General features: G+C 24.5%; 1 protein-coding gene across 3 annotated transcripts in view; it reads right to left on the bottom strand.

Moving 5' to 3' along the window:
- LOC117168494 overlaps positions 1-22,637 on the bottom strand; it is a 79,582-nt gene that overhangs the window by 35,328 nt on the left and 21,617 nt on the right. For all 3 annotated transcript variants that reach the window (XM_033354217.1, XM_033354201.1, XM_033354211.1), the window contains 5 exons: positions 19,086-19,272; positions 18,939-19,027; positions 11,060-11,330; positions 6,702-6,783; positions 1,032-1,184 (listed from right to left, as the gene is read on the bottom strand). In XM_033354217.1, coding sequence (XP_033210108.1) covers positions 1,032-1,184; positions 6,702-6,783; positions 11,060-11,330; positions 18,939-19,027; positions 19,086-19,272 — 782 coding nt within the window. The remainder of the gene's footprint in view (positions 1-1,031; positions 1,185-6,701; positions 6,784-11,059; positions 11,331-18,938; positions 19,028-19,085; positions 19,273-22,637) is intronic.

Raw genomic sequence — 22,637 nt, 5'->3', positions numbered from 1 at the left:
ATTTTTTTACTAAAAAAGATAAATTGTCAATAAAAAAAAGAATAGTAAAATTTTTAAATAAAAAAACTTATTTTCAATGAAAAAAAAAACAATTTTCAACAAAAAAGTTAAAATTTCAACTGTGATAAATAAATTCTCTGAAAAAATTAATTTTCAGTCAAGAAAAAACAAATTTTCTACAAAACAGCTAATTTTTCAGCCAAAGAGATGAATCTTGAACCAACAAAATTAATTTTTAACAAAAGGGTGTAACTTTTAACCAAGTTATACAATTTTCATTACAAAAAAGATGGATTCTGAACGAAAAATGTAGCATTTCATATTTAAATATATTTTAATATTGTAAACAAACTTTCAAACAAATTTTCAACTAAAATCTATTAATTTTTAACCTAAAATAAAATAGTTAATTTGTTAAATAAAAAAAATAATATACAACAAAATTGTTTTTTAACGAAATAGTGAAATACAGTAATTTAAGGCTAATTTTACAAATGAAGAATCATTGTTCTTGAATTTTATATTGGAAATAAAAATATAAATTATCCTAAATTTAACAAATTAAAAAATTGCCAAAAAAGTTATTTTATTGATTCGATATTTAATCAATAATTGGCATTTATCAGCAGATGCCATTAAACTTTGAACAAGATTTAGAATCTTTTAATAATTTAGAATTGTATTCGTGCTTTTCGTACAAAAATAGAATTTTCTACAATTAAAAATATAAGAAAATTTCAACTTTTGTCATTTCAATCATCTACAATATTCTACAGTTTACAATTTAACCTTTAAAGATTAAACTATTGGAAAATGATGAAAATTGAAAGTTCCAGTTTAAATTTGTAAAAACTAAAAAAAAACTATATTTATATTAAAAATGAGAATTTAATTAAACATTTAAATTTTTAAAAATTGAAAAAACTCGAATATTTTTAAAATAATATAATTTATAATTGAACTTAACTGGAGATCTAAAATTTCGACGATTCCGTTTTAAACTGATGAATGAGAATGTAAAAATTACATACGTGTTTTGAATTCTCGATTGAAGAGACCCGAACAAGAACTGGAATTCCTTTTGCGGGTTTATAAAGAGCAAAAGGCGTTTGTCTCTGAATAAGAGCGGTTTCCATCGCTTTTGTGTCTATCTTGTCAATAATGATGGCATCCATGTTGGGAGGCTAAAATAAACAATTTCAAACTAAGTGAAATATTTTTATGATGCAAAAATTGTTTGAACTGAGAACAAGTTTCAAAGAGCAGGCCTCAGACTCACTTCAGAGACAAAAAATAGTTTAAATAGTGTCCAAAAATTAGAAAAATAAAAGTGTAAAAACTGTGCCATCAAATTTTTCAAATATTACACTTATATTTAGTCCTAATTTAAAAGTGTAAGGTCCGAAATCAAATATTGGGCGATGGAAAATTAACTTTATTTTTTAAGGAAAATTTGCAGTTTCCACTGAAATTCCATGAAAGATTTCATTTTTTTACTGGCCAACAATTTCTAAGGAAAGTAGGATCTTAAATAAACGAATTCTTAATAATTTAGAAACATAAGTCGTCTTTGTGAAATCCTTAGGAAGATTTTTAAATCTTTCGAAAGTCTTTGAAATCCTTAAAAATTTTTTAAATCTTTGTTAATTCTTTGAAATATTTTGAAGTATTTACAATCTTTGTGAAATCTTTTTAACAACAATTTAATCTTTAAATTCCTTAAATACTTTGTGAAATTTTTTGAAATCTGTGTGAAAGTTTTTGAAATCTTAAAAAAATATTTATTTATTTGTTTTTAAAAACTTTTGTAATCGTTTGAAATCATTGAAATCTCTGGATATCTTCTAAAATTTCTTAAAACCTTTTGCAATTGTTTTAAATTTTCTACAATGTTCTGAAATCATTGAAACATTTGAAATTTTTGGTGAAATCTTTTGAAATCTTCAAAACCTGGTAATAATATTTAATAATAAATTATTAATAATATTTTAGTAATTTAAAAAAATATTATTAATCATTTTTTTAAATAATAATATTTATAATAACCTTTTTTAAATATTAAAAATTCTTGTATACTTTCGACATCTCTCTACAATTTTGATGAAATCGTTGAAACATTTGCGAAATCTTTTGAAATCTTCTTGAAAATTTTTTAAATCATTGAAAATCTTTGAAATGCTTTGAAATCTTAGAAATTTGATTTACTGTACCTGTTTAAAATCTTGAAAATCCTTTAATTCCTCTGAAAGTTTTAAAATATTTGTGAAATATTTGAAAACTGTAAAATCTTTGGCATAATTGTGTAATCTTTTAAAATCTTCTAAATGAATTTGAAATCTTTATGAAATTTTGATGAATTCTTTTAAATATTGGTGAAATCCTTTGCATTAAATTCAAATCATTAAAATATTTAAAATCTTTCTTAAATCTTTTCAAATCTTTTAAATTTATTGCAAACTCTTTGAATTTGAAATCGTTAAACATTTTTTAAGTGTTTTTAAATCTGTAAAATCTGGTGTACCCTTTTTGAAAACTTTCAATATAAAATCTTTATGAAATTTTTATGGATTTTTTAAAAATATTTCTGAAATCTTCTATTTTCATTTGATATCCGTAGAATATTTGAAATCTTTTAAAACTTTGGTAAAATCTTTAAAATATATTTTAATATATTTGTGAAATGTTCGAAACCTCTGTAAAATCTTTGAAATGTTTTGAAATTTTCTAAACAAATTTGAAATCGTTTAAAATCTTTAAAATGCTTTAAAAACTTAGAGAAATCTTCTAAACAAATTTGAAATCGTCTAAAATCTTTTTAAAAAATTGAAACCTTTGAAATCTGGTGTACTGTGCCCTTTTTTAAATCTTTATACATTTTTTTGAGATATTTGTGAAATCTTTAAAATATTTGTAAAATCTTCCTTTAATCATTGTTTGTGAAATCTTTTGTGTTCGTTTAAAATCACTGAAATCTCTTGAAATCTCTAATTTGTTAAAACCTTTTTAAATTGTTAAAAATCTTAGAAATCCCTTTTTTAAATCTTTTAAATTCTGAAATCCTTATGAATTCTTCGAAATACTTGTGAAATCCTTCTGAAATATTTTCTTTCATTTGAAATCATTAAAATATATTTGAGATCTTTTTGAAATATTTTGAAATCTTTGACTTCTGGTGTACTGTAGGCTACTTAAAATATTTAAGATCCTTTACATTTTTTGAAAGTTTTAAAATCTTTGAAATATTTTCTGCGTGCTTTTTTCAAATCCTTCAATCATTTTTAAGTCTTTGGAATCCTTGATTTTTTTTTAAATTTTATAACTCCTTTGAGATATTATAAAAGCTTCGAAACATTTTGAAATATTTTGAAATTTTTAGAATTATTTTGTAACCTTTTAAAATTTGGCATACACTCAAAAGCGGAGTGGTCAGGTTTTCAAGGTTTTAAAAAAATCAAGGAGAAATCCAGGTTTTCAAGGATTTAAAACTTGAATTATTTTGTTGAAAAATCAACAATTTTGTTCAGAGTTCAAAATACATACTTTTTAGTTGAGAATTCAAATATTTTGTTAAAAATTAATCTTTTTTGTTTTGAAATGCATCTCTTTTTGTAGAAATTTCACCTTTTTGGGCCAAAAACGCAACTGCCGGGTGAAAATTAATCTGTTTCCGTTGAAATTAAATTTGTTGTTGAAAATTTAACTCCTAAGTGAAAAATTCTTATTTTTGACACGAAAATAGAACATTTTGATAAAAATTAAAATATAATTTGTTGAAAATTCAACAATTTTTAGAAAAAAAGTCCTACTTGTAGGTCAAAAATTCTATTATTTTTTTAAAAATTAATCTTTCTTATTTGGAAATTCACCTCTTTTCTGTCAAAAATTCTCCTTTTTGGGTTAAAAATGCAACTGTTTGGTTAAAATTGATCTGCTTTGATTGAAATTACGTTTTTGTTGCAAATTCAACTCTTTTGAAGAAAAATCTTATTTCAGGCTAAAAAATTCAACAATTTGGTTGAAAATTTACGTATTTGTTAAAAACTCTAGTATAAAATTTCTAGTTAATAATTCGTCCTATTTGGTGAAACAATTTTTATTATTTAGTTCCATTTGAATTATTTTCTTGAAAATATTAACAATTTTGTTACAAAAATTCTGCTTTTTGGCTGAAAATTCAAATATTTTATAATATTTTCTACTACTATGAAGAAAATTATTATACTCTGCACAGAAATTTAACAATTTGATAAAAAAATTCAACTATTTGGTTTTTTGTTAAAAATGCAACGGGATGGTTAGAAATTATTTGGTTTCCGTTGATAATTTAACTGGTTGGTTGAAAATTAACATTTTTATAGAAAACAGAGTGGTCGTTTGAATCAAAGAAAAACATTCCCGGTCATTTCCCAGTTCGCAAACATTTATCACGGTCAATTAAATTTTTTTTAAATCAAACTTTAAAGCAAAAAAATTTTTCTATTGGAAGTAACAAAAATTAAGCTACTAATTAAAGCACTCAAAGTGGAATTCTCGAATTTCAAACTTTTAATACTGATGTTTAAAAGTTTTTTAGTTCAAAATTTTGTATTAAAATGCTCAAAAATTTACATGAATAAACGGAAGCTACTAACAATTGTAAATTAAATGCAGTTAAACTGCAAATTGAAAATGTAAATTTTTTATATAATATAGAGTTCAAACATTTAGATTCAGTTCCTAAAATATAAACCTGTTATCATTTCCAATACTCTAAATTGAAGAATAAATCAATGAAATTAAAATGTTTGAAACTTATGTAGTTTAAAGCAATTTTAAGCTAGAAACATTGAAAATTGTACGATTACATTTTTTTAATAAACTCAACTCTTTTAAAACTAAAACAAAAATTATTTTTATCCTCAAAAGTTTGAAAATCCTTAAAATGCTTCAAAAGATTACTTCAAAATCTTGAAAAATTTACATTTTTTCAAATTTAAAATTATTTTTTATATTTGTTCAGAACTACTAAACATCTTTTAAAATTATCTCAACTTTTACAAAATTTTTTTTAATCCTCCCAAATAAAAAAATTACCTTGAAATCTTCCACATTCATTCTTAAAATTTTTTTAATCATTCTAAATCACTTTAAATATTCTCTTAAGATGAATTTTTCAAAATAATAAATCAATTTCAATTTTCCCAGGAAATGTTTTTATTCTTCTTAAGCCTTTCAAAATTCTTTAAAAAACTTCTGAATTTTTTGCTCAAAATCTGGCAAAATCTATATTTGGTTATGAATTAGGCATTTGACTCAAACTTTTTTTTTTAAATAATAGGTGTCCAATCATTATTTATGCATCAAAATTTGACTTATCCAAATATTAAGTCACAGTACTTATTCTTAATTAAAAAATTTCAAATTTAAAGGTTTAAAAAATGAATATTTTAGACAGAAATGATATTTAAAATTTAATAAAATCCTTTAATTATTAACATATTAACTTGAAGTTGTTTTAAAATTGATTTAATTCTTAACGTTAAAATCTGGAAATTCTAAAATTGTGAACTGATTCCGAAATGTCTTTTGAAACCAATTATTATTCACTTTTTAAATCTTAAAGTACTAAATCGATTTTAAAAATAATTACTTAATCTTTATTCACAGTCGATAAACCCAAAAAAAATTTTATCAAAAATCTTAGATTTTAATAGCTCATAATTTTTAATTATTCAAGTCTTTAAAATTGAATCTTTAAATTCTTTAAATTAAAATGTACGCTTAAAAATTAAAAATCAGAAATGGAAAATATTTTAAATGAAAGATTTTCGAATTACGCATTCTAAACTGAATGATGTCATAATTGAAAAAAGATAAAAATTTAACAAATTATTTAAAAACCGATTGCATTCAAATTTGGCCAGATTTAAAAAATAAAAATTGGTAAAATTCCCGATCACTTCCCGGTTTCACAGTCCAGCGGGTCACCCCTGAAAATTAATATTGTCATGTTGAAAATTCCACTTATTTGTAGAAAATTCTTATTTTCGTCTTGAAATTTCCACCACATGATAGACAATTCAACTATTTAGTTGAAAATTTAACTTTTTGGTTAAAAATTAAATATTTTGACGGAAATTCTTTTTTTTTTCCTGGTGGTAAATTCAAATATTTGGTTAAAAATTAAAGTATTTTGTTGAAAATTACTCCTTTTTAGTTCAATTTAACTGTTTTTGATTACAGATTAAAATATTTTTTTTAAATTCAATATACCAGCTATTGAAAAGACAGAAATATTATTTCAGCCAATTAGCGAAGCAATTTAGAAAAAAATTGTTAAGGAAACGTAACAAAAATAATAGCATTAGCGGACAATTGTGAAAAAATAGTGTCTTTAGTGTAATTTTTCTCGACATAGTACCAAAATAGTGTCAAACAATACACTGGTGCGAATTCGCACCCGAAGTTTTTTCATTTTGTTGGCATTTACGCAAACACAGCTGCAGCGGATTATCCTCGCATATATTAAATATATATGATGAATATGTGTGATATATGCTAGTTTATTATGTGTTCAATATATTAAATATTTAATATTAATATTGCAAGAAAACCAATTTGCACCAGTGTACCGTTTGAGGGTTAATATAGTGGTGATTCCGAGGCCTGAAAGAGATCATATTTTTAACTTATTTCGAAAAAAAATGAATAGTAAAACATACTGAGTGAAGGATGTCCTTTTCTTTAACATCAGTGATGACGTTTCGTTCATCATCAGGTAGGTCGATGATCCTGGCGCCTTTCCTGAAATAATTCGAAAATTCCAAATCTAATACCACTACTTTGAGATATTTCGTGGTAATAAAATATATTTTTTGGGATCGTTCTGATTAATTAATACTCATTTTGAAGCGTATTCAGGATTTTTTATATCCAAAATAATGCCCAAGATGGAGAAAAAACTCAAAAATTAGATAGACAGAATTAGATAAAATATTCTAGTTTTTCTGAGATTTTCTTGAATATTCTTGACAATTCTGAAATGCAATTTATTCTGGAATTCTCAAACTAGTATTTGAAATTTAAAGGTTGTTAAAAAAAAAATTTCTTTAAAAATTGACAACTTTGGCCTCAATAAGATGTTTTGGTCTCACTTTCTATTTCTGGTGATGTTAATTGTTTACCTTTAAAATCCAGAGGGTAGCCGTTTTAAACAAAGAACAAAATTCCCGGTTTTTCTCGGGTCCGCAAATATTTTTCCCCAGCAATAAAATGTAAAAAATCGAAATATAAAGCTAAACAGTAAAATTACAAGTAATACGAAATAAACAATAAGCTAAAGCATTCAAAGTGGAACTCTTGAATTTTTAACTTTTAATATAAATTTTAAAAATTTTGAAATAAAAAATTTTTCAATTAAATTGTTCAAAAATGTACACGTATAAACTGAAAGGTACTCACACTTTTCTTCAACTGAATAATTTCAAGTTTAATAAATTTAAACTGCAAAATTTAGAATTTTTATCATTCATAAATTATAGAGTTCAAGGATTTAGATTAAGTTTCCAAAATATAGATTCAGGTTAACATATTCAATACTCTACATTAAAGAATAAATTAATGGACTTTGAAAATGGTCAAAATTATAGTATTCAGTTATTTTAGGCCAATAAATATTTTAAAATTTACATTTTTTTCAACATAAAAGTTCTTCAATTAGAATTTTATTTATTTTCATTTTAAATAGTTTAAGCATCCTTGAAAAAATTTTAAATTGTATTTTAAAATCTTGAGAAATCTAGAAGTAGTTTTAAATTTTGTCAAATTTGCTTGAAATGATTTTAAAATCATTTTAACGAAGTGTGTTAACATTTTTTTTCAGAACTTCTAAATATATTTTTAAGTTAATCAAATTTTTTGTACAATTTTTGGAAAATCTTGCAAATTAAAAAAAAAAACTTAAAATTGTAGTTTACAAAAAATTGAGAGGCTTTTTAAGAATTGTGAAAGGCTCTAAACAAATAAAAACATTTTCTTAAAATTCCTAGGAAAATTGAAAATGATTCCTCATTGTGAAAAATTATTTTATCAGAATATTCATAACGATTTTAAGAAAATTCCAATATTATTAAAAACGAACCAGGAAGAATTTAGGGATTTTTTTATTAATTTTTAAGATTTTCTAAAAAGTGTCGGAAAATTTCTATTCAGTTTAAAATATGTTTAGAGGTTCTGAATTTTTTTTTTCAAAAACTTCATTTAAATTACTTGATATCATTTTAAGTTTATAACTAATTTTTAAATCTTTTCAAAACTTCCAAATATCTCTTAAAATTACTCACATTTTTCTAAAAATAATACGTCTTTAATTATTATTTATACATAAAAATTCAACAAATTCGCTTACAAATTGAACATTTTATTAAGTAGAACAATAAAAATTGTAACGTTAAAATTTTAAAAGCTTATCGAAATTTTAACAATTCAAAGCTTTCTATGTCAAACACTTAAGTTTCAAAGTGTTTAAATTTTAAATATTTGACTTCAATTTACTCGTCTTAAATTAGAAGTCAAATATTGCTAAATATTAAATAATTATCCTTTTTCTTCTTTAAATTTTTAAAAATTAAATTGGTTAAAAATGGAATAATTTAAACTGAAACAATATTTTCAATTTAATAAAAGCTTTTAATTATGAATTAATTACGAATCTGGAAATTCTTTAACTTTCAACGGATTAAGAATCGTTTTATTAAATCAATTATTTTACAGTTTTTAATTTGTAACTTTAAACGTTTTTAATTTTTAATTGTTTAAGTCTTCAAGACTGCACGTTAAAATTCTTTAAATTAAAAATATAAGCTTAAAAATAAAACTTTAAAATAGAGAATTTTTCAGGTAAAAGATTTTCGAATTACGCATTATAAACTGAATATCAAAATTTAAAAAGATATCAATGCAACTACTTGTTTAAAAAAGCGGTTGAAATCGAATTTGGACCGAATTTTCTTCTGAAAATTTGTAAAATTCCCGGTCAAGAAATAAATTCACTGTCATTTCCCGGTTAGCTATTCGATATTTTCGAAAAATTAAAACAATGCAAGATTATAAAAGAGCAAGCCACATTTTTTGTACAAAAATTAAAATTAGCAAGCTTTCTTATCAACGAATAAGAAAAAGAAATTGAAAATTCCATCTTTTTCGTAAAAACTTATTTTTTTAAAAGAAAATTCATATTTTGATCGTAAAAAGTCAACTGGAATCTTTTTTAGATGAAAATTAAACTACTTCTTTAAAAAAAATGTTTGTTCAAATCGGTCAATATTTGCGGCATTTGTGTTTAGATTATAAAAAACTGATATCTTAATATATTAAAATTTTTTTTAAATGAAATGAATTAATACATTGCAAACACATTTAATTAATTTTAATGAATTTGTTTAAAAATTTGCTTTTCGGTAAAACTCTTTTCATCATATTGATTTTATATTTATTTACATATTTATATTTATTTAATATTTATATTAATACTATATCTATTTTGAATTATTAATCATAATTATTTTAACCGAATCTACAGAAAAGAATGAGCAAGAAATATTCATTTTCATTTAAAATGCTTAAATTATGTCGTTTAAAGACTAATTTACTGAAGATACAAAATATGTGACAGTTTTCAATAACTGCAATGTAATAGAATAAGGCTTTTTGATAATGAAATTTTGTAAATTTTTATAATTTGGTAGTAACTTTCTTAAACTTTATTTTTTGTATTGTTTTATTTTGCTACCACACGGACAATAAGATTTTGGGAAAATTTAACAATGTTTAGATTTTATTTTAAAAGGTTAATTTTAAGTTTTGAAGATTTTTAAATAAAAATAATAGTAAATATAAATAAAAATGAGAAGTCTGTTAAGAATTTGTAAAGGGTTTAATAGAACAATAAAATTATCTCAAGATTCATGGTTAGAAAAAAAAAAATGTTAAAAGACATTTGAGAACGTTTAGATATCATAAAAAGATTTTTAAAAAATGGTTAATTTGAAAATGATAAAAATGTTGAGAAAATATAGATTTTTTACAATTTCGCAGAAAAGTATTTCCAGTATTTTCAAGTATTTTCTTAAAAAGCCATTTTTTATAGTAGAAAATACATTTTTTTGTTTTAAATAAATTAATAAATTTGTATCTTAAATACTGTTTTATTCCGTTAATAAAAGATTCTATTTTAAAAATATTACAAGATTAAAATTATGGTATTTGAAGATTAAGGGGGGGGGGGGGGTGATATTTAAAGTTATTTTAGCATTTAAAATTTTTTTAATGAATGCATGATATCTCAAGAATGTTGTGTCAGAATTTCAAGCCGATCGGATCAAAATTGACGTCATTAGTATTAGAGTATGAAATAATTATCGAGTTTGATTGTCAACTTTTTAGTATGGAAAAATTAAAAGCGTTTTCCTGAAACTTGTTATTTTTGAAGACCGTGTACGCCATAACTCAAAATCTACTGGAGCAATCATTTTGAAATTTTGCGCAGTAATTCTTCACATAATACACCAGGTATCCCTGGAAGCTTTATTAAAATAATTATTAATTTTACAATATCAAATCAGCTAATTTTTTTAGCAAAAATCGTTTTTTTTTTGTTTTCAAATGCTACAAAAAATTTTAAAATCGAAGAAGAAAAAATCCTTCCACTCTTACCTCGAAAAACATCTCCATTAACAAATACATTTTGATTTTTTTGTTTCACTTGATTCTGTCAGGAGTTATGGTGTACACTGCAAGAGAACTTTTAATTCAACGCGCTTCCGGAAATTAAATGTCACTAGCTTAATTGTCAATTTTTTTGCAATGAAAATTTAGGAAAATATTGTTCAAATGTTGCATTATTATATGGAAATTGACTGAATAAGCTCACACTATCTGTATCGGCAAAAAAAAATTCCTAAAAAACATGCCTTTTTTCAATTAAATAAAAATTTTAGATGAAAATTGCGAAGTTCAATGTGACAGACCTGCAAAGGCAAGTGGCAATTGCTGTATAGTCGACTGTAAATTTTCGGCTTACCGTTTAATATTAGCCTCGCTCGTAGTCGGTTCCACCGCGGCTGGATTACGGTACTTGATCCCGTGCTTGAGCTCCTCGTGCGCTCGAAGGGAGAACCGCCGGGGGAACTCCTTGTCGCATATTCCGCAAACATATTGCATCTTCTCAACGTGGGCGTGGGCCTTCACTTTATGGCAGACCAGATTCGACATCTGGTTAAAGCCCTTGCCGCAAAGCTCGCACTTGTAGGGCCTCTCGTTTGTGTGAGTGAAGACGTGGTTCCTCAGATTTCCTGTCAAAGTCACCACATATTCCGGAAAGATGAAAATTTTCAATCAAAGTTTTAATCAATGAAACAAAAAAATCCCGGTTTGCAAACATTTTACACTGTCATTAAAATTTTTAAAATCAAACTTTGAAGCTAAACATTTTTCCATTTGAAGTAATAAAAAACTGAGCTGCAAATTAAAGGTCTCAAAACCGAAAACTTTTAAAACTTAAGATTACACGTTTTTTAATTCAAAAATGTTGTATTCAAATGCTCAATAATTTGTAGGTGTAAAATGGAAGCTACTGACATTTTTTAACTCGAAAATATTTTGATTAAATGTAGTTAAAAGGCCAAATTAACCTTTTGCGGCATGTTGGGAATACCGTATTCATATCATTTTTTGCGATTTCAGAGTAGTTTTTATTGGATTTTACACAGGTTTTTTTCATTTCATGCTGGCAGGATGATAGAAAATTGAAATTTGTCTGCGAAGGGTCTAAATTTTAAAAATAATTTGTTAATACTTATAAACAAAGATGAAAAAAAGCCTTTTTTGTTGAAAAAATTCATTATTGAAAAAACTTTCCATTTTATCCTTATCAAAATGGGTGCTTAAGGGTTTTTGGGGTCGCTGAATACGAATCGGGACTCAGGTTTTGAAAATTCAAAATAGCGGATCCAATATGGCTGCCGAAATTGGGAATATTTTTGAATTTTATCTGAAAAGTGGTATACAGGGGTTTTTGGGGTCAGTGATCACAAATATGAACTCAGATTTTGGAAATTTAAAATGGTGGATCCAAGATGGCGCCCGAAACTTGGAATATTTTTGGATTTTTTTCAGAAAATTGGTATACAGAGGTTTTCGGGGTCGCTGATCAAGAATCTGAAAACAGATTTTGAAACTCTAAAATGACGGATACAATATGGCGGTCAAAATAATAAAGTTTTCCGGATTTTTTTTTAATTAGTGTACAAGGATTTTTGGAGTCACTGATCACGAATCTGAATTTAGATTTTGAAAATTCAGAAAATTGGTACTAATCCATGTTTTAGGTGAGTAGTTGTTTATTTTTTCAAACCTTAATATTCTAAATATTTGTCATTTTGAATACAGATTCAAGATCAGCGACACCCTGCCTGTGCCAACTTTCAAAAAACAATTTAGAAATATTTTGAATTTTGGCGCGCCATTTTTAATGTTTAAAATCAAAGTTCAGATTCGTGATCATAGATACCAAAAACCCCTGTACACCAATTTTCAAAAAAAAAATCCAAATTTTAGCCGTTATATTGGATCCACCATTTTGAATTTTCTAAATCTGAATTCAGATTCGTAATCAGTGATCCCAAAAACCCTCGTATACCAATTTTCAGAAAAAATAAAAATATATGCCAAATGTTCGCCGCCATATTGGACCCGCCATTTTGAATTTTTAAAATCTGAGTTCAGATTCGTAATCAGGGACCCCAAAAACCCCTGTGCACCAATTTTTATGAAAACTCATTTCCCTGAAAAATGCATGCCGGAAAGGGTTAAAAAGTTCAAACTTTTATAAATTACGAAGTTCAAAGATTCAGATTCAATTCCAAAAATGTAAATCCAAGATATCGTTTACATGCTCTAAATCATATATATCAATAAATATATTTTAAAATCTTAAATCCTAAGCTAAATATTATGAAAAGAGTTATGCCGAAAAGAAAATTTTTAAACAAATTCATTTAAATTAATTAAATCAGTTTGCAATGGATTAATTTATTTCATTTTTTTAATTTGAAAATATAATAAGATATTTTTTTTATAATCTAAAGCACAAAGATGTTTTGTATTATATTAAATAATGCCCATTATTTACTGAGAAAATGGAAAATGTCGCAAATATTGACCGATTTGAACCCAAAAAAAATTTTAAAAAGCTGATAAGATTTCTAAAAGAGTTGTCCAGCCTGATTTTTCAATTAAGTTTTCCATTTTTTTATAAATGAACAAATATGACGAAAAAAATTACCATTTTTTCGACAGAAAAATTTTTGTTAAAATATTCTAAACTCTTTTACGAAAATGTAGAAAATCCTTTGATATGTTTGAAAACCTTTTTTAATTCATTATTAAAGTTTATTTTTCCTTATATATTATTTATTATTAAATTTATTATTATTATTAATATTTTTTAATATTATCATATGTTATTTCATGTTCGAAAAATGAACCTTGTTAAAAATGATTTTTAAAAGAGAGAAAAATATGCTAATGTTAATTATAACTAATTTTGGAAAACAGCTCGAGGTAAATGTTTGAAAAAAAATATTTCGAGTTTTCTTTATTTGACAATAACTATTTATAGTTTAATCTTTTTCTCTTCAATTAAAACTTACAATTCTTATTTAATTCTGATTCTGTAACGCTTATATTTTATTGCTTGAAAGATTCTCTGCAAATTGCATTGGTAAGTTTTGTTTAAAAAAAATGTATTTATGTATACCTATTATTTACAAAAATAACCATTTTATAATCCCTACATAAAAGTTTTTAAATAAAAACGTACCAATGAGATTTTAAGTGAATCTTGTTGGGAATAAAACAAACCCTACAGCATTAGCATTAAATAATAGTTTCAGCTTTTAGCTACAGTGAGAGAGAAAAACATTAAACCCTAAAAACCATTGTTAAACAAACATTGAAAATAATGAAATATTTATATGAAAAGTTTACCTCGAGTTCTTTTCCAAAACTAGTTATAATTAACAATAAAATATTTTCTTTGTTTTTATAGATTCTTTTTAGGAACGTTTATTTTTAAGCTAGAAATAACTTTAGTTAATCTTTAATTTAAAAACAAGAATAATCAAAATTCTCTTTTCCTCTTAAATCTTAAGCTACATTTTTATGAAAATAGTTATGACGAAAAGCAAATTTTTGAATGAATTCATTAAAATTAATTGAAATTGTTTGCAATATATAATTTTAGTTCATTTTTTTTTTAAAGTTGACAATTTTTAAACTGCAATTTTTTTAAAATTCTGCGAAATAACAAAAAAATGTGCTAAAATCTTACTGAAAATAACTTTAAATCCTAAAAGTCTAGAGAATATTGTTTGTTTCTCGAAAAACGTTTCTAAATTCATAAAAAGCTTCTTTTTTGCAAAATTGTAGAAAATCTATATTTTCCTCAACATTTTTATCATTTTCAAATTAACCATTTTTTAAAAATATTTTGTAGGATATCTAAACGTTCTAAATGTCTTAACATTTTTTTTCTAACCATGAATCTTGAGATAATTTTATTGTTCTACTAAACCCTTTACAAATTCTTAAAAGACTTCTTATTTTTATTTATATTTACTATTATTTTTATTTTAAAATCTTCAAAACTTAAAGTCAACCTTTTAAAATAAAATCTAACTAATGTTGAATTTTCCCAAAATCTTATTGTCTGTGTGGTAGCAAAATAAAACAATGAAAAAAAATTAAGTTTAAGAAAGTTACTACCAAATTATAAAAATTTACAAAACTTCATTCTAAAAAAGCTTTATTCTATTACATTGCAGTTATTGAAAACTGTCAAATATTTTGTATCTTCAGTAAATTATTCTTTAAAAGACATAATTTAAGAATTTTAAATTAGAATGAACATTTCTTGATAATTCTTTTCTGTCGATTCAGTTAAAATAAAATTATGATCAATAATTCAAAATAGATATATTATTAATATGAATATTAAATAAATATTAAATAAATATATAAATATAAAAAATGTAAATTATATAATAAATATAAATATGTAAATAAATATAAAATCAATATGATGAAAAGAGTTATGCCGAAAAGCAAATTTTTAAACAAATTCATTAAAATTAATTAAATTTTTTTGCAACTTATTAATTTATTTAATTAAATAAAAAATTTTAAATATATTAAGATATCATTTTTTTATAGTCTAAAATACAAATGTCGCAAATATTGACCGATTTGAACAAAAAATTTTTTTTTAAGCTGATAAGATTTCTAAGAGAGAAAATTCATAATTTTCTAATTTTTCTTATGATTTTATTTTTAAAATTTAATAAAAAAATGCATTATTCGGACATTTGACGGCAGAGAAATTCCTTTTCTTCAATGCCAGTCTTTTCAGTTGGGAATTTCATGACAATTTCAGCAACATTCATAATAAGTTGATAAATATTATGATTTAAAAAATAAATGTAATGAACAAATGCATTAATCAGGCATTTTTCGACAGAAAAATTCGTTTTTTCGATATTAGTCTTTTTAATTGAGAACTTCATGATGATTTCAGAAAAATTCATAATTGGTTGGTAAATTGTATATTTTTTAGAAACAAATTTAATTAAAAAATGCATTGTTCGGCCATCTGTCGATGGAACATTTTTTTCGATTTCAGTATTTTTAATTGAGAATTTAATGAAAATTTCATTACTAATCATACTTGGCTGATAAATTCTATGCTTTAAACAAACTTAATAAACATATGCATTGTTTGGGTATTTGTCGACGAAAAAGTTTTTTTTCCAATCTCAGTCCTTTCAGTTTAAGAGTATCATTACTTTCATTCTTTTAATACGGCTGCATCTTTAGGATAATTCATTTGATTATTAAATTTATTTAAAAAATATATATTTAACTTATCAGTTAATTATGAATTTGGATGAAAAAATCATGAATTCCTCCATTAAAAAGACTGACATTGAAAAAACGAATTTTTCTGTCCACAAATGCCCCAATAATGCATTTGTTTAAAAAAATCATAAAAATGATAAAAAAATTATGAATTTTGCTGAAGTTATAATGAACTTCCTGATTAAAAAAAGTTGCCGTAGAAAAAAACGAATTTTTCTGTCGACAAATGCCTAATTAATCCTTTTTAGAACTTAAATTTCTTTAAAGAAATCATAAAATTTATCAACTTATTATGAATGCTGCGGAAATTGTCATGAAATTCCCAACTGAAAAGACTGGCATTGAAAAAACCGAATTTTTTTGCCGAAAAATGCCCGAATAATAAATTTGTTTGAAAATATAAGATTAATAAAAAAATTATGAATTTTAATAAAAATATCATAAAATTCCTAGATTACAAAAATTGACATAGAAAAGAAACAAATTTTTCTCTCGAAAAAAGTCTTATTACTGCATTTGTTAATTAAATTTGTTTAGAATATAAATAATTATAATCTCAAGAGAAAATTTTTTAAATATATTATTTGAATAAAAATTTCTTGCAATATAAGTTGAAAAAACGTATAATTATGGAAAATTGTAGAAAACATTGTTTCAACAAATAATTTGTTTACAATAAATTTTTTTGTTTATTGTAAAATATTGGAACATCTTTGTTAATAAATCACTTCTTCTGTTAAAGATTTCTTAGGGTTAAAATTAATTTTTTGACAGAGAATATAACTTTTCCATTTTCTTAGGATTGATATTTTTCGATTGAAAATTCGCCTTTTTTGTTAAAAAAATAATTTTTAGGTTTGAAATTTCCTTTTTTTGGGGTAAAAATTCATCAGTCTCATGGAAAATTAATTGTTTGCTGAATAGTCAGTCATATTTTTTGTTTGAAAATTCAATTCTTGCAAAGAAACTTTGTTTCTAGTTTGAAGGTTCAGTAATTTCAATAAACTTTTATTTATTTTTTGAGTGAAAAATATTTATTTGTTGGAAATTCATCTTTTTGATCTTTTTAGCTTGAATATTCAACTTTTATATTAAAAATTCAATTGGTTTGTTAAAAACCCCAGTATTTTGTTAAAAGGCCATCTCTTATAGTAGAAAAGACATTTTTTGTTTGTTTCAAATAAATTAATAAATTGGAAATTTTTAAATGAAATATTGTTTTACTCCATTTACAAAATATTCTATGTTAAAAGTATCAGAAGTTTAAAATTCTAATTTGAAAAAAAAAAAATTAGCCAAGAAAAAAATTAGACAATTTTGAAAATGTCACGCGTCCAAGTTTTCCGGGAGTGGGGTCTTCTTATCCTACTTCGTGGTATTTATTGGGTAATGTGAGGCAATTGAACTGTCGTACATAATTAATAAGCTACTGCTTGACGTAGTTTTAATGCCTGAATATGTACAAGCTAGAAAATAATTTATATTTAACCGTTGATATAACCTGCACAATAAAAATCTCTTAAATTTTATAATATTCTCGGTTATATAACTTGAACGATTAACCCGTAGAAGGCACACTGGTGCGAATTCGCACAAAAGAAAACTTTCATGTTATATAATTTAAGAGGAAATTAATTCAAGATTTTCCTACCACTACGTTAAATAGTTGCGTCTTTTCTTCTAAGAAAATAACATACAAAGTTCGAGTTGGTGCGAATTCGGATTTGTGTGCCTATAAAGTACAGCCATTTCGTGCCTGGTTAAAATTTATAAAAGTGGTTTTCTCAGTTTGCGAGTTCCATTTTGTGTATACGCAAATATAATTTGTATAAATAATTACTTATTTATATTTTAAATACTATAAACAGTTCTTGTGAAAGTATATGCATGTATGTTTACCTTCTCGATTGAAAAATGTTGTTTTAATGAAATTATAGAATAACGAAAAATAGAAAAGGATAAATTCTACAATAATACAAATTAACCATGCAAATAAATACTTTTTTTTACAAAATGTCTGAGGGGGCTGTCCGAAATTCCCATTTCCTTGACTAGACTGCAAAATATGTTTTTCATGACTCAGTTATTGTAACTTTATGAATAAACAAATGTTCACTGAGGAAATCTTTCATTTTATCTATTGTTTTTCAACTACAAAAATACCCATCAATAAAAAATATTAAATTATTTATTATTAAAATCAAATATTGTTTCTATTAAAGCTCAAGGTCTCAAGATTAATTTGTATTAACTTTGATTTATTTCTATTGTGTCTTTAAAAAATAGCATTACAAAGTAAAACAATATATATATATACTTTTAAATTTTCTTTAAAAAAAGTTCATTTTTACAAAAAATAGTGTCATTTTTTCGAAGTTTTAATATCACTACTCAATTATGCATACAGTTTTAAATGGAAAATCATAGCTTTTTTTGAAACCTATATATACATATAAATCCCGTGAAACGATGTTTGTCACCACTAAACTCCGAAACTACTTGACTGATCTTGATGAAATATTGTGTACTGCGTGTAATTTGGTCCAAGTTAAAGGATATGATGCTTTTTATCTCGTTTCACTACCTCAATATTTTTTTATTGCTAATTAAATGTTTTTTATTTCTGTACTCCATAATTTTCTAACAGATGTCGGTGTAACTTAGTTTGTGGACCCACACTTCAACATTTCCCGTTATCTAGGTTGGGTAAGCATCCAGTAGATGGCGCCAAGTTTAGTATAATATAAATTCAACGTATTATAACTGAGCCACAGCAACACGTGGCTGGGGCTGCTAGTTATCTATAATTTTCAAGGAGATAACGAGCTTCAAAAACGAAAAATCCCGATTCGCACTAGTGTGTCTGTAGAGGGTGCGTCTTCCACGGGTTAATAATCAAGTCGTTTTGAACTTAAATTCTTAAAAGTGGTTCTTTTAAACCTGGAGGTATAAGTATCGCAATATAAACAATTCTCAGGAGAATGTACCTTTCTGGTGGAATCCCTTTCCGCAAAGATGACACTTGTGCGGTTTTTGCTCGGAGTGTGTTTTCCGGTGGGAGATGAGAGTGGAGACCCTGAAATTCAAGCTGTTAAAAGCAACGCCTAAAGGTAGTTTGGGAGCAATGAACCAACCTGTTGAAGGTCTTCTTACAAAACTCGCAGACATACGGCCTTGCGTCGCTGTGAATGGCCTTGTGCTGGCTCAGAGTCGAGAGCTGTCGGAAAGCTTTGCCGCAAGCTTCGCATTTGAAGTTCCGCTCGTCGGTGTGAGTCGGCAGGTGACGCATCAGAGTGTACTGATGTCGGAATTCTTTAGAGCCTGATTTAAAAAAGGCATTGTTTTTTTCTTCTCATTTTCATGGGGGTAAAATAGTTTTATGCGGTCTGCTCAAAAAAAAAAAAGAAAAGAAGAGAGTGGGAAGACCTATCACAACATCTTCTGTAGAAATAAAAACTCCATTTTTACGGTCAATATTTGCCGAGAAAAAAATCAGGCAATTGGCTTTGATTTTCATACATTGAAAATTAAATTAAATTGATAACAAATATTTTTTTTAAGTATAGAGAGAGACGATGCTGTGAGAATGTTGGGATTTATCAAGAGGACGGTCGCTCAAGACTCAGGAAAATATATTTCCGGTCTCTTCCCAGTTAGCAAGCATCTTTTCCTGTTATTTAAATAAGTAAACAATTTTTAATTAAACAATTTTAAATCCCAACGTTCAATATTGTATAAAATGACAGCTTTCGAAACTAGAAAGTTTTCAAATTAAAATCCCTTAAAATTAAACAATCTAAGGTAGAAGATAAAAATTAAACAAAATTTATTTTGATATTTTAAAATGGAACATTGTCAAGCCAATAATGCTTACAGTTGAAGTAATAAAAAGAAACTGCAAATTAAAGCCTCAAAATGAAACTCTTTAATTCTAAACTTTTAAAATTAATGTTTAAAAGTTTTTTAATTCAAACATTTTGTACTCACATACTCAATTGTTTACACTTTTATTTATTATTTTACATTTACATTAAACGATTTTTAATTAAATTCAGTCAAACTGGAACATTTAGAATTTTTAACATATATAAATTGAAAAGATTTCAAAAATTCAGATTCAGTTTAAAAAAATATAAATCCACGTTATCATTTTTAATGTTTTAACTTGAAGCAATCAAGGAAAATCAGAAAATTTTAAATTATATTATTTTCAGCCATTTTTTTTTTAATTTTGTACAAATTTTTAATTATTTTTGCAATTTTCCGGACTTTTAAATATTTTTATTTAATAATTAGAATTTTTCCTAAACTTTAGAGAAAATCCTGCAAAATTTCGCAGTTTTTAAAAAGCTTCTTAATTTTCTGTTCCGATACCTACAAAAATCACATTTTGTTTTAAATTAGACCGCGGCTTTGTGCATCGAAATTTGATAGGAATTACTAGAATTTTTTCTGGAAATAAAAATTGTTAACTTTTGAATATTTTCTTTGGAATTACTCGTTTTAAATGAATAAAAAATTTCTGAACATTAAATAATTTTTCTTTTTCAAAATTAAACATTTCAAATTGAATAGATTAAAAAAAGTTAAAAATGGGTTAGAAAATGTAGACTGCAACAATATTTTGAACATAATTAAAGCTTTTAATTATGAATCTGTCATTCTAAAGTTATTTTTAAATTAAAAATAGATTATAAAGCTCCATTCAGACATTTTCATTTTTAAACAACTAAGACTTTCAAATTAAAAAAGTATATCTTTTAAGGTTGAAATCTAGGAATTATTCAATTTGAACAGAATTTGGAATTGTCCAGTCAAATAATTAATTAATTAATTTACATTTACAGTCTATGAAATAAAAATGTACAATTTTAAACAATTTTAATTTTTAAGTGTCCAAGTCTTCAAGTTTGATTTGTAAATTCTTTAAATGAAAAATGTATGCCTGAAAAAAATCGAAATTAAAGAATTTTAAAGTAAAAGTTTTAAAAAGCCGTTGACAGATTTTTCTTCTAAAAATGTTTAAAATTTCCGGTAAAAAAAAATAAAATCACTGACATTTCCTGATTTTCGCTGGTCTCAAAAAATTTCCAGTTTTTCGGTTCAGCGGACACTCTGAATGAAGAATTGCAAATTGTTGGGCTATAAGGATTTTAAATTCCAAATTGTACACAAGAAATAAAACCCAAAATTTGTATTGCTTTCGTTAAGAAAATAAATTAAGATATTTATAATCGTGCAAGTATTAAAAGGTCTAAATTTTGTAATTGTTCAATTTTGAACCATTTGAATTTGAACCGAAAAATGTTGAATTTCCCAAACTACAAATGGTTCTAATTAAAACGCATTCTTTCAGAAAATATCCTTTCAATTTAATACAAATTTTATCATTTTTAATAATTCAAATGAAAATATTGAATTTTACACACCACACGTCAATGGAAGCCAAAATTTAAAAAAAAATCAATGATGGCATTTACTTCTATTTTTTTAAAAATGAATTTAACTGTTTTTGATTACAGTTGTATCAGTTGAAGTTTCTTCTCGTTGGTTGGAAGATTGAACTATTTTATTGAAAATTTGTCTGTTATTTATTTTTTATTCATTTTTGATTCAAAACTTATCTTTTTGTTTTGATAATTAAATAATTTGTTAAAAATTGGTACTTTTTGACTGAATTCAACGGATTTCAAATCCAAATATTTTTGGGATTAAAATATTAACTATTATAGTTTACTTTCATGGTTAAAGATTTATCTCTTTGGTTTAAAATAAACTTTTTTTTGTGAAAATCAGTCTTTTTGTTCAAAAATTATTAACTGAAAATATAACTATCATTTTTTTGTTTGTTAAAAATTCGCCTCCTTTAGTTTAAAAATAAACTATTTTTATAAAAATTGAGGTATTTTATTTAAAATTTGTCTCTTTTTATTGAAAATTAATCTTGATGTTTAATAAATAAATATATTTAATAAATAAATATATATGATTTTTAATTAATAAATATATTGATGTTTAATAAATTAATTAATAAATAATATTCTTTTGTTAAAAATGTTACTTTGTTCTAAAAAAATATTTTTTGTTGTCAAAAATTAATTTTTTATTTTAAAATTCAATTTCTGGTAAAAAAAATTAATCTTCTTGTTTAACCATTAATCTTTTTAGTTAAAAATTCATTATTTTTGGTTGGAAATGTAAGTATTTTGTTCAAACCTCCTTCTTTGGTTCAAAATTATTTTTTTAACTGAAAATTGAACTATTTAATTGATGGGAACAATGTTTTTTTAGTTGTAAATTCACTTCTCTTAATGAAAATTTAACAGTTTAATTTATAACATAACTTTTTTGTTGTTGCTAAAAATTAAAATTTCAACTTAAAAATGCAGTATTTCATTTAAAGTTCGTATTTTTCCGTAAATGCAACTGTTTTTTATTTATTAATAAAATTATTAAAATATTTAAAATCTTGTTTGATCGGAATATCAACTATTCAATTTTTTTGTTAAAAATTAATCTTTTCTGGTTTAAAGTTAAAAAGTAAAAGTCCAACGTCTTTAAATTTTCGTTTATTTTTTTCACATTTGAGACTCCGGATTCTATAACCACGCATAAAATTTGCCTGGCCGCTTCAGGCCGCTCGAGTTGGCCCCTGATGGCTTGAAAATCAGTTTTTGAAAATTCAA

This window comes from Belonocnema kinseyi, chromosome 1, assembly GCF_010883055.1.
Source record: "Belonocnema kinseyi isolate 2016_QV_RU_SX_M_011 chromosome 1, B_treatae_v1, whole genome shotgun sequence".
Lineage (NCBI taxonomy): Eukaryota > Metazoa > Arthropoda > Insecta > Hymenoptera > Cynipidae > Belonocnema > Belonocnema kinseyi.
Note: the sequence above shows the minus strand (reverse complement) of the source record. Positions and strands in the feature narration are given on the sequence as shown.